The sequence below is a fragment of the Acyrthosiphon pisum genome, chromosome A2 (genome assembly GCF_005508785.2).
Source record: "Acyrthosiphon pisum isolate AL4f chromosome A2, pea_aphid_22Mar2018_4r6ur, whole genome shotgun sequence".
Lineage (NCBI taxonomy): Eukaryota > Metazoa > Arthropoda > Insecta > Hemiptera > Aphididae > Acyrthosiphon > Acyrthosiphon pisum.
Window position 1 is genome coordinate 8,215,315 of NC_042495.1, and position 11,636 is coordinate 8,226,950.

The 11,636-nt window shown below is 28.4% G+C and overlaps 1 protein-coding gene across 5 annotated transcripts; it reads left to right on the forward strand.

Annotated features, from left to right (window-relative positions):
- The first annotated feature begins 2,252 nt into the window (after positions 1-2,252).
- LOC100168369 (sterol regulatory element-binding protein cleavage-activating protein) lies at positions 2,253-10,707 on the forward strand. 5 transcript variants are annotated; one of them, XM_001949570.5, is made up of 22 exons: positions 2,253-2,560; positions 2,932-3,140; positions 3,217-3,376; positions 3,657-3,780; positions 3,879-4,003; positions 4,069-4,234; positions 4,297-4,442; positions 4,628-4,835; positions 4,902-5,012; positions 5,086-5,289; positions 5,351-5,917; positions 5,996-6,284; positions 6,357-6,604; positions 6,674-6,828; positions 7,466-7,609; positions 7,672-7,927; positions 7,994-8,165; positions 8,244-8,413; positions 9,714-9,861; positions 9,969-10,114; positions 10,179-10,241; positions 10,311-10,707. In XM_001949570.5, the coding sequence occupies exons 3-22, from the start codon at positions 3,231-3,233 to the stop codon at positions 10,485-10,487; spliced, it is 3,765 nt and encodes a 1,254-aa protein (XP_001949605.1). In that variant the 5' UTR covers positions 2,253-2,560; positions 2,932-3,140; positions 3,217-3,230; the 3' UTR covers positions 10,488-10,707. The 5 variants fall into 5 exon arrangements, with proteins under 5 accessions (XP_001949605.1, XP_008180687.1, XP_003242913.1 ...); XM_003242865.4 differs by lacking the exon at positions 2,253-2,560 and adding an exon at positions 2,572-2,725; XM_008182465.3 differs by lacking the exon at positions 2,932-3,140 and having other exon boundaries at positions 2,253-2,725; positions 3,657-3,763.
- Positions 10,708-11,636: the final 929 nt, after the last annotated feature.

Below are 11,636 nucleotides of genomic sequence, written 5' to 3' on the forward strand. Positions count from 1 at the left end.
TTGATTACCATATTGTATCCAACATTCTAACCACCCCACCCCCAAAAAAATGTCCACCATAGCGCCTAGGTTTCATGACACCCCGTTCACCACGCTTAATCGAGAGAACTGTGAAGGGTACCGCATGATGGACGTATGGTGGGAGGGTCATTTTTACAAACTAGGTAGCCGTAAGTGAATTGCGTGTGGCTCGATCCGGAGTTTTATTAGAGTCGAACTTCTAGGAAGGTATGTGAGAAGTGACCATACGTATGAATACGTCTTTTTTTAATTTCATGAAGTTTCGTGCAAAAGGATGTCCAGTTTAACTTCAAATTTGTTTTTGTTCAAGGCATTGTTTCAATATATTTATTTCAATGTTAGTTTATTTCATATAATTGCATTGATTGTAGACAGTAGTTTGTACCAAATGGCAAATATGACATGCCACATGGGTACTAATAATACGGTATTATTAATACCAAGACCGTCTGTCAGCCCATTTTAATTATAATTTTCATGAAAAATATAAAAAAGAAATAAGTAAAATAATTTTTTTCCGTTTAAATATCTAATTTTGTCCAAATTTAAACTCAAAATATCTATTAAGAAAAAAACAATATTTATATAATTTTTAGATTTTTTGGTAATTTATTTAAACAATTAATTGCATAATATTACGATTTGATATTGCTAATTATGGAAGCTAATTGTAATAAAGTAGGTAGTAGTCATTGAACCCCCTTCTATCATGCCTTCCATTCCTGTATACTTTACCCCCCATATTATCTATCGTATAAATAATGTTAAAGATTGTATAAATAAAAAATGTAAAAAAGATTTTTTGGTTAAACTATGAAACACTTATGAGAAACCCAAACCTTGCTTTAAATTTTTAATCCTTGGTTATAAAAATTTTAATGTTTTTGTACTTTTATAACAACTTAAGATGAAATACCCAGGTAAAAATTGCAAACAAGATAGGTACATCTAGCTCAAAACTTATATTTTTAATCTTTCAATAATATTTCTATTTGGTAGCTTTATTATGCACATAGTATAAAGACAAAAACAAAAAAATAATTTCTAAAAATTTTGTTTTTGTAAATTTTACCTCTTTATGAGTACATGCCTCATCTAAATGCGTTGTCCAGTGATTGCCCATTGAGTATTGACAATAACTAAATTATACAATCACGAAAGCCGTGTTACGTTTACATCAGACTATCAGAGTAATACATTCGGAAATTATGGATGATCCGAAAACGACATTTTTAAAATATTCTAGATATTAATCTGTAGAATACTAAAACAAAAATAAATACGGTGTTATTACGAGTTATACACCCATACGCGAATTCCATTCAAAAATGCTAATTGTTCGCAATTTTTTTGATTTAACAAAAATTATTTTATATTATAGTTCTAGTTTTATTGTGCATGTTATTGGATATTACAATAAAATTCCTTTAAATTTAATTATATAATTATAACATTTATTTTTATTCCCATAATTGATTGTTCTAACCATGGTCCATGGGCCATCGCTCAATAATTCTTTGTTCATGGTTCTAACACTTCCAGAGGCGTTCTCAAGATTTTTCATTTGGGGGGGGGGATACAAATTAATTGCAAAGTGGTCGTGGGGGGAGGAAATTTATCACTAAAAAAAGGTCATGGCGATTTACCCCCCATCCCACTTCCATGAAAACGCCCATGAACACTTCTAACCAATGTATTTCAAATTACAGTTGTTCAAATAAACATTTGTTTTACATTTGAAAAATATAATGTGTAATAAAAATCCAATGGTACAAATGCAATTTGGAATAAATATAGTTTGGAACAATAGGCGACAGCGCCTAAATTATCTTGCCAATTGGCAATTATAGTGACCACAGACCAAGGTGGATTTATATTTTATACTATGGAATCTAATTAGTATACTACTATAGCATGCTATAGCATTAGTATAGCATACTAATTATATCTCTGTCTGATGTAATAGATACTTTTAACTTTGCTAGTATATAATATGCTCGTACATAGTGGCGTATATACGGGGGGCGTATGGGCGTATGGGGATCATATCCCCCCGGAGACCAAATTTTGTACACAATACAACATGTATATAATAATACGAATATAACATGTGTATACTGAATTACTATTAAAAATTGGATATCCTCCCTTGAAAAAATCCTAGATACGCTATAACTGCGTGACGTAGTGCGTAATGCGTAGTGCGTAGTGCGTAATGCGTAGTCACAACGGCATTAGAGTAAGAAGCAACAGCATACTCCAGTAATCCTGTCACTGAGACACTGAGTCACCAAGTTGCACACCCCGTGGACTTGTGACCGGCGATCATCTCCTATTCACCTCGTCAACAGTCATCATTTGGTGAACTCGTAACTGCAATCTGCAAGCAACAAGTTCACTATCCAGTATCTACAACTCGCGTCTGGGGACTATAATATAATCCGTTGTTAGAAATGTCTGTTATCACTGTTATCAGTATCACGTTGTTCTAATGAGTAATGTTTAGTGACGATGACGGCATGTTCTATGTAGCCTTATGGTAATATTGGTTATTACATTATTAAATTCAGTTAATATACGATATACCTAGTACAGTCGTAGTACCTACTTGTAACTTGTATATTTCTATGATATAAGCATACCAAGAAGATTAATTAATTATTGTTACAATGTTGCTATATAGTCGTTTGACATAACACGCAAGGTAATAATATGTGAATTACAAATTTACAACAGCGTGGTAGAGTCTAAACTCTAAAGACCGTGATTTGAAGTTTTATTGTTTTTTTCTCTATAATTATTCCTTTTATTTTACAAATAACGTTCGTCGTATATTCGTTTAACATCTACGTTTTCATTTGTATCCTCGGTGTATTAATGTTCGTATTTGATATATTTTCTATATTATAGTAGGTAGTTGGATAACGCATACCAAGTAAAGTGACCGATTGCTACAGCTTGTACGAGATGATCAGGATCGAACTCAATATAACATTTTAATGTCATTTTATTCTACCAACTGTTTAATAAACAATCAATGTCGACTAGCTGCTACTAACTATGCGCTGGGTTTAGTCGTTGTTTGACTTAACCATCTATAAGATGTACACATGAACATTGTAAAGCATTATTATTTTTTTTTTTAAACTGCAAACTTCTTGAGTGTTCACTTAATCATCAAAACACATGTTGCAGATTCCTTACAAAAAATGGGTGACCCGAATTGGACGAATTCAGCCGTGCCCAGGCGTCTTCCAGATAAAGTGTCACAGTTGTATTACTCCTATGGCCTGTTCTGTGCTTCTCATCCCATCATTTCATTAACAATTTCTACTGTAATTGTTGTTGTATGCAGGTAATTGATTTACATTTATTTTTAAATTATTATGAATAATCATTCTTTATTCAGAGTAATAACACGTTAAAATAATTAACAATTTTATAAATACTTATTTATTTATGAAATAAGTAAAACTTGGAAATATTTTTATTAAAAAAAAAAGCTAATATATTCCCAACAGGTGTTGCTTTTTGTTACATTTTTAATGTTAAACTTAATTCATCAAAATTTTAAACAATATTTCATATGAGTAATAATAATATTATAATTTGTGTAATAAATTATATTTTTTTAGCTTATCACTGTTTGGATTGCCATTGTTTAGTAATGTAGTACAATCAACCATATCACCTACTTATAAGCCAGATAATATAACAAATCGATTGTTTAATGGACAACCCAGTGTGTATATTCAACAAGTAACCCATTTTAAATAACCTAGTCTCATATTCATATACTGCTATTTAAATTTAAAATCTTTTTTTTTTTAATTATATTATTTTGTGGTTCTCTATAGATAGTTATGAGATCAATGGTAACCCCATGGTTGGATGATTTAGTTTGGTCAGACGCCTTCAGAGGTCCTTTAGCTGAATCGTTCAAATTAGTTGAGATCATTAGAAACTATCAATTAGATAACAAGTACTTATTTAAAAAAAAATCTTGAATATTATTTGTAAATTAAAATAATATGTTTTATTCATTAGAATTTCTTTAAATGATGTCTGTCTACACATAGAAAACATTAATTCTGATATAAAGACATTGCCAGAGTTCAGTTGTTTAATTGTAGCACCAACTAATCTGTGGCATCAAGATTTAGAAGAGTTCCGTACTGATAGTAGCATTGAAAAAACAATTTTTACTTATCAGGTATGTATTATTTTATAGTATATTGTATAACTTATTTTATTATGGCACCTTTTGTTTTTCAGAGCCCATCTCATATTAAAATAAGTATCCCGGAATTATTATTTGGTATGCCACTTAAAGAAACCGGAATTAGAAGATATTCTGTACATCCTCGACAAAGAGTTGTCCAATTTGCTATTACAATATTTATGAAACAACTTGTACCACCGTAAATCACTTTTTTATAAAATATTAATTATTATTAAAATAAGTTATTAATAGATATACCTAAGGCATAACCTTATAAAATGAATTAAAAGATAATTTTTTTTATTTTTATTATTACAACAATTTTAATAAAAAAATATTATGTAGTAACTAATAAGTAATAACATAAACATGTTTTAAATATAGGTACATAGAAGGATTGAAAACTCATTTGAAACAAATTTACCCTGTTCATGTTAAATCAAATCAAATTCTTTCAGACACGTCAACTTTACATATTTACTATCCTGGAGAAATAAATTATGAAACAATATTTTTTTTACTCTCGTGTTATATGCTTTTATTTGGGTACATTTATTACTCTATTAAAAAAATGGATATATTTATCTCTAAGGTATAATATTTATTTATTTTACATTTTATATTATATAATTTAAATCAAACTATTTTTATATTCTAGGTTGGAATTAGTTTTGGAGCTGTTTTCACGGTTGTATCTACTCTTTTAACAACTATGGGGCTTTGTTTTTTATTTGGATTAGATTTTACTATAAATATTCAAAGTCAAATGGTAATTTTATTTATATTTTTATATTAATTTATATTATTTTCCTTTACAATATTAAATTTATATAACTTTTTAGGTATTTCCTTATTTAGTTATTGTTGTTGGTCTAGAAAATATGTTGATCATAATAAAATCAGTGGGTTCGACAGCACCAAATTTAGATGTAAAAATAAGATTGGCCCAAGGTTTAAGTAAAGAAGGATGGGCCATAACTCAAAATCTTTTAATAGAAGTTACTATTTTAACTGGTGGATTATTGACTTTTGTTTCATCAATTCAAGTAATGTGATTTTATATTTTAACATTTTCATTTTATATCTAATTTTGAATCAAATTTTTAGGAATTTTGTATATTTGCCATAGTGGGTTTGTTATGTGACTACTTTTTTCAAATGTTCTTTTTTCTTGCACTCATATCAATAAATATGAAATCAGTAGAAGATTCTACTTACCAAAAAACATATTATCCGTTTTCATTTACTAATTTGGCCAATAAAATGCAAAAGTCTAATCCTCCGGCATTAAAACATTCAAGTCGTAGTGGTGTGATGTTAAAATCTGCTTCTCATCCACGCTTGAATGGTTTGCAGATAATGGCATCTTTAGAAGATCCCCGACGCAGACCAATATCTAAACGTTTAAGATTCCTATATCTTTGGGCAGATACAAGAATAGTTCAGCGAGTATTAATGATTGTTATGGTATTTTGGATATCTGGTATTATATATAACACAGAAACTGTTCAAGAGTTTTTTGATCTAAGAAAATCTGTAACTATTGAGGAACCATATATTCAAGAACGATCTAATATTCATTTTCCTCTTGCATGGGAAGAGGGTCGGAGGGCTGTTATAATTGAAAACAAAGCTAGATTTACTGTAAAACAAGAACATCAGTCTAACAAAAAGGTGTTTTATTAATAAATAAATGATTATCATTACTTTAGGTGATATGTCTTATAACTAATTTTATAATTTTTATGTAAGGCTAATCAATCTCAAGAAAATGATTTACCATATTATGTGCAACTTCTAAATGCAGAAAAATGGCCCCATTGGCCTAGACTCTCTTGGTATAACTGGCAATTTTTATTAGGCATGTATAACATGAGTATTGCTGGATCCTATGTGTCTGTATTACAACCTATACATGTGGCTCATTCTGTGAAACCAGAGGAAGCAATGTCATTACGTGAATCTCTAAACGATGCAGATAAATCATTTCCATCCCATTGGAAGTCATTTGCTGCTGCTCTTGACCCTTTTGATTTTGTTGGTTTGTTCATAATATTACAGCTGTTAAGATTAAAAATAATTGTTGCTAAATATGCATTATAATTTATTTTAGATACTCATATAGTAGCGCCACTAGAAAGTAGAAAAGACATCAATGTTATTGATAAATCATCCGAGCCTTTTATACCTACTTCACCATCAGAATTAATATTAATTGCCGTTCTATGTTTGATTAGCATATTGGTGCTAGTCTATACATTGATAATGTTGTATCGATGTGTCTGTAGTCGTAACTATGCTGAATGGAGAGCTGGGTGGAGCCATGATGTGAGTTATATACAGCATGACTCAGGTATACAAGTATGTATAGTTTATAATATAGTTTAATTTCAAATTATTTAAGTTTTGTAGATTTAAATTCTTATTCAGGTTATATTAGAAGCAGTTCCAATTGAATTTAAAGGGCACACACAATCAATTGAATGTATTGCTACCTATGGAAATATTATTGTTAGTACATGCCTTGCTGGTTGTATTAATGTTTGGAATGCATTAACTGGTGAATTGATTAGTACCATTGATAGGTAAATTTCGTAAAAACAGTTAGGCAATTTTATCTTTTTTTTTTATACTAATATTTTTTGATTTTATTTTAATTAAAACTAACTAAACCAACTCATTGATTTTTATAGAAAATTCAAAAGTATAAATTGACATGAAATATTTTAATGGTAGGGTAGGAACAGTATAGTTGTTGCTTATTATTAAGTGAATAAGGTAATCATTTTGCACAAATATGATATTACTTACCAAATGTGGGGCTCCTCCATATTATATTATTTCCTAAATCTGGCTCTGGATTAAACCTGAAATTTTTGAACTGGATGAACAACACTTTAAAGCAGGGGTCACCAATTAATACCTTTGGCGGGTCACATTAATAATTTTGAAAGAAATCAAAATTCAATGTACTTATTTAACAAAAAAAGTAAAATAAAAATCAAAAAATAAAATGAAAACCTAATTTAGTTAACATAAAAAATAATAATTTAAGGTATAAATTTGTTGTTTACGGGCTATATAAAATTTGTCCATGAGTTGCATATCGCCTGGGAGCCACTATTTGTTGACCTCTTTTTTAAAGTATATATTTTAACTATGATATTATTTACTGTTAAAACGAGACAAATATATTTTTATATAAGTTTATTTTTGTTTAAGGTCTAATCCAAACAATGCTAGTGATGAAGATACAGAAGAATTAAATTTATCCGAAGACTTCTCAAATGATTTTAAAAACTCTATTTCTGATTCAAATCCTATGTCTAATCATGGTTTTTTAGAGTCTTTTAAAAATATGGAACCGTAAGACTTAATTTTTATTTAATAAAATTGATTATAATATTTATCTAACAAACTGTCTTAAGGTTATGTGCAAGGTGTAAAAATGTGATCGCTATTGAAAACACTAATTATGATATGGCAAGTCAAGATAAGAACAAAGCAAAACATACTATTAATTTAGACCAAAACGAACGGGAAAATCGATCCAAAAAGATTTCTGAAAATGAGATCTGTGTCAATTCCCAGATATGGTGTGTAGATTGTAATGAAAATGTTGTTGTTCTGGGCTGTGCTGATGGTTCATTGCAATTTTGGGATATGTACAAAGGGATACTTAAAGTATGACATTAAATGTTAAACTATTACTATTGAATATTTTTTTTTATTTAAAAATAATAACTTTAGTGTATGTGGCAAGGAGACATAAATGATGGATTTACAGCAATTAAACTGATCAATAAATATGTAGTTGCTGTAAGGTTGAATGGGTCTCTAGAATTCTTCAAGCTTGATATTTTTAGTGAATCAACCTTGAGAGAATCTATAGAAAAACCTAAAACTAATTTCTCGCTTAGAAGTAAATATATTAGAATAAATATTTTGTTTGTTTTAAATTTATTTATTATAATCAAACAATATGTATTTATTACTGTAGAACATGTACGAACGAGAAGTATAGGTTCGTCTCTTCATACTTTAAAATCATCCAACGATACTGTGCGTTGTCTTCATATAGAAGCTTTAAAGGCACATAATCAACCAGTTACTGTTCTTGAAACTAATGGCGCTTACATTGTTACTGGTAGCCAAGATCACATGCTTAAGGTTGGTAACCCTATTAAACAATTTTAAAATATATTAGTATTTCTTTATGTTAAAGGAGCACAGAACTCAAAAAATAAGTTTTCAATTTGACAAAATGTTCAATTCTAAGAATTGTTTTAACATCTATGTAACATTTATACTTGCATTATTCATTAAGCAATGGGAAATTGAAAAAAGACGAGTGACATATTGGGCCAGGCACACTGTAATTGCCTATTATATATGTGTAAAATTTGCTCGCTTGACACAATAATTTACTTACCTTTTAAGTTTTACTGTATTTTCTAATTATTGCTATACATATTTGATGTCTTTGTGCACTAAAGAAATTGGTGGAACCAGAATTTTTCCAAATTGTTCAGTCATTTTTTTAAGTATTTATAATCTTATAAAAGTTATTGTTACATATGCCTCCGTACTGCAGTAGTCACTTATTGCAACACGACATGGTGCAACCAATTATTATCTTTTAGTATTGATTTTAGGTTTCTGTTCAATGATTAGTCATTAATGATATAAAACAACCATTTATAATATAAACGTGATCTACTGAGAGTAAAATAATCTATGTCATACACGTTTAAGACGGGGACAACACAGGTGCCACATCCTCTTAACCCGTATATAATTTTTATAAATCGAGCTAAAAAGAGTTGATTCATGTAATTTTTTAACTATGTACTAAATTTTATCGAATTGCTATCATTCCCATTGAACAATAACAATTTGTTCTTAATAAAAACAAAGATATTGAGGTAGTTTACCAATAGGTACCATAAAAATGACTATCTTCAAATAGCTATAACTTTGAACTAAATCAGACCGAAAAACACTGATTTCACAATCTTTTCAGTATACATAACTACAAAAGTTGAAAAATAAATAATACAAAAAAAAATCCGCCCAGTATAGTAAATAAGGTTATAAAATTTGTTTTATTAATTATTGTAAATCTCACGTGTGTATCTAATGTTAATATCAATATAGTACCAAAAAAAAAAAAAAATACTACTCATTCTCTATAATATAGATGAATATTATATATTGATGAATTATAATAAATAATATTTATTATATGAAAATAACTATAAATACTGAAAATCTTAAATTGTTTTTTATACAATTTGAATAAAACCCTCAGATGAACATTGAGCCACTTGGATTTTCAGACATTTTGGTTGAAGAAATGATGAGGCCGATCAAAATGTTGATTTCTTAGTCTAAAATGTTTTCTCAGTCCCCGCCCCTGAACTTATCAACAACTAATTAATATTTTATGTTAATTATTTACGTGTTGTAGGTATTTAGAATCGAAGATAGACAGTTACTATATACCTTACATGGCCATTATGGGCCAATAACGTGTTTATTTATTGATCAAGTAAATCCTCACATGGCTGCATCTGGTAGTCAAGATGGAATGTTATGTGTATGGGATTTAGTTACTGGTTTGTAAATAATAAATTATATCATACAAATTAAATAATATTTAACAATATAATTGATATGTATTTGGAATTATTAGTAATTACTAATTAGTATATTTCACTTCTAGGTACATGCATGTATACAGTTCAAAGTCATGATGGAGGAGTTTTAGGTATAACATGTTCAGCTAGTTATGTTATTAGCATTGGTCAAGATGATAAAATTTGTGTGTGGGATAGGTTTCATGGTCACCAACTTAATAGTATTCAAATCGTAAGATATTTTATTTTTGACAATGCATTGAGTTTTATTTTCATCATTAATTTTTTTTATACAGAGCAATGTCTACTGCTATAATTTGGCGATGTTAACACATAATTTGCTTATTACTTCTAAACAGGTAGTTTTTTAATGTGATATTTAAAAAGTTGAACATTTTATGCAAATAACATTGTTTTTACAATTTCAGGGTTCTATAGTTATTATGGATGTGCAAACTGGAGAACCAGTAAAAGTGTTTAGTTTAGGAGACTCTGATTGTAATGTTGTTACTCAACTGTTAACACTATCGGACAGTATTGTATGTGATTATGGCACAGAGTTACGTGTTGTACGATTTCCAATGGTAGCTACCAAAGAAGATTAAATTATATCAATGACAAAGAAAAAGACATGAATATTAATTTAGTTTCCACATTTTTTTTTCTTTAAAAATAGTTATATTTTTATAATGTGTTGTTGATCTCAAAAAATATATTGAATAAAAAAAATGAATATTGTTATAAATTATAAGAATTAATTTATAATTACATTCTTTGTTAGTGTATAATATCCAAGATTTTGAAGAAAAAAAAATCTATATAAATCAAAATGTGTTTTTTTATGTACCAACTTGTATCAAGGTCCAAGTCTGATACGGGTTGGAACATTATGCTTGTTTAAATTTGTATGGGATAACCAATAACCATACTATTGTATTATAGATAGTACATGTTGTTTTTATTATTGCATAAAATTGTAGTATCATTTAGGATGTAGGTATCATGTATGGGTTAGATTAGATATAGGCTGGATCGGTTCAGTTGTCTCTGAATCATACGGTATAATAGCTTTCTCAATAATTGCACCATACTTATGCAGTTAAAATCTACTTGCGTAGTTGTCATACAACTAGCATTGGTATTACTACAAGATAAAAATTTAAAATTATAATTTTGGTCGTATAATTAACTACTATCTTATTATTAGAATAGCTAGGTATGAACTATGAACCAAAAATATAAAGAATAACGAAAATCTGATCAACTCAGAATAGAAATCGTTTATCGAAATTCGTCGTGTTAAGAGCAGGGCTTCAAAATGTTATTTATAACCGAAAATAATAATAAAAAAAAAGAAAACGAAAAAAATCTAAAATCATTAAACATAATATATCATTAATCATAATTAAAAATAAACAATAAACATAACATAAAAAAATTGCAAATATCGTTTTTGCTTTTTTTTTTTTATATATATTGAACTCGATATTACTATTATTAATTCTAAATCTTGTAGTCTATATACGTATAAATCTTATATTCATATAAGTTATAATTATGAAGAATTCAAAGTTCAGTTGGCAAACCTATCCTAACAGTAATTACTAATAATTTATATTTTTGAAATACTTAAAGGAGCACACAACACAGAAAATAAGTTTTTTTTTATTTGAAAGAATGTTCAATTCTAAGGATAATGGTATAGGTTTTACGTTTATACTCACATTATTCAATAAGTTATGAGCAACTGAAAA

What these genes read in the sequence shown, in the direction of transcription:
- LOC100168369 (XM_001949570.5), top strand. Translation starts at nt 3,231, where the DNA reads ATGGGTGACCCGAATTGGACGAATTCAGCCGTGCCCAGGCGTCTTCCA. An exon ending in AACTATCAATTAGATAACAA is followed by an intron (nt 4,004 to 4,068) that starts GTACTTATTTAA and finishes TTTATTCATTAG; the next exon opens with AATTTCTTTAAATGATGTCT. An exon ending in AGCATGACTCAGGTATACAA is followed by an intron (nt 6,605 to 6,673) that starts GTATGTATAGTT and finishes ATTCTTATTCAG; the next exon opens with GTTATATTAGAAGCAGTTCC.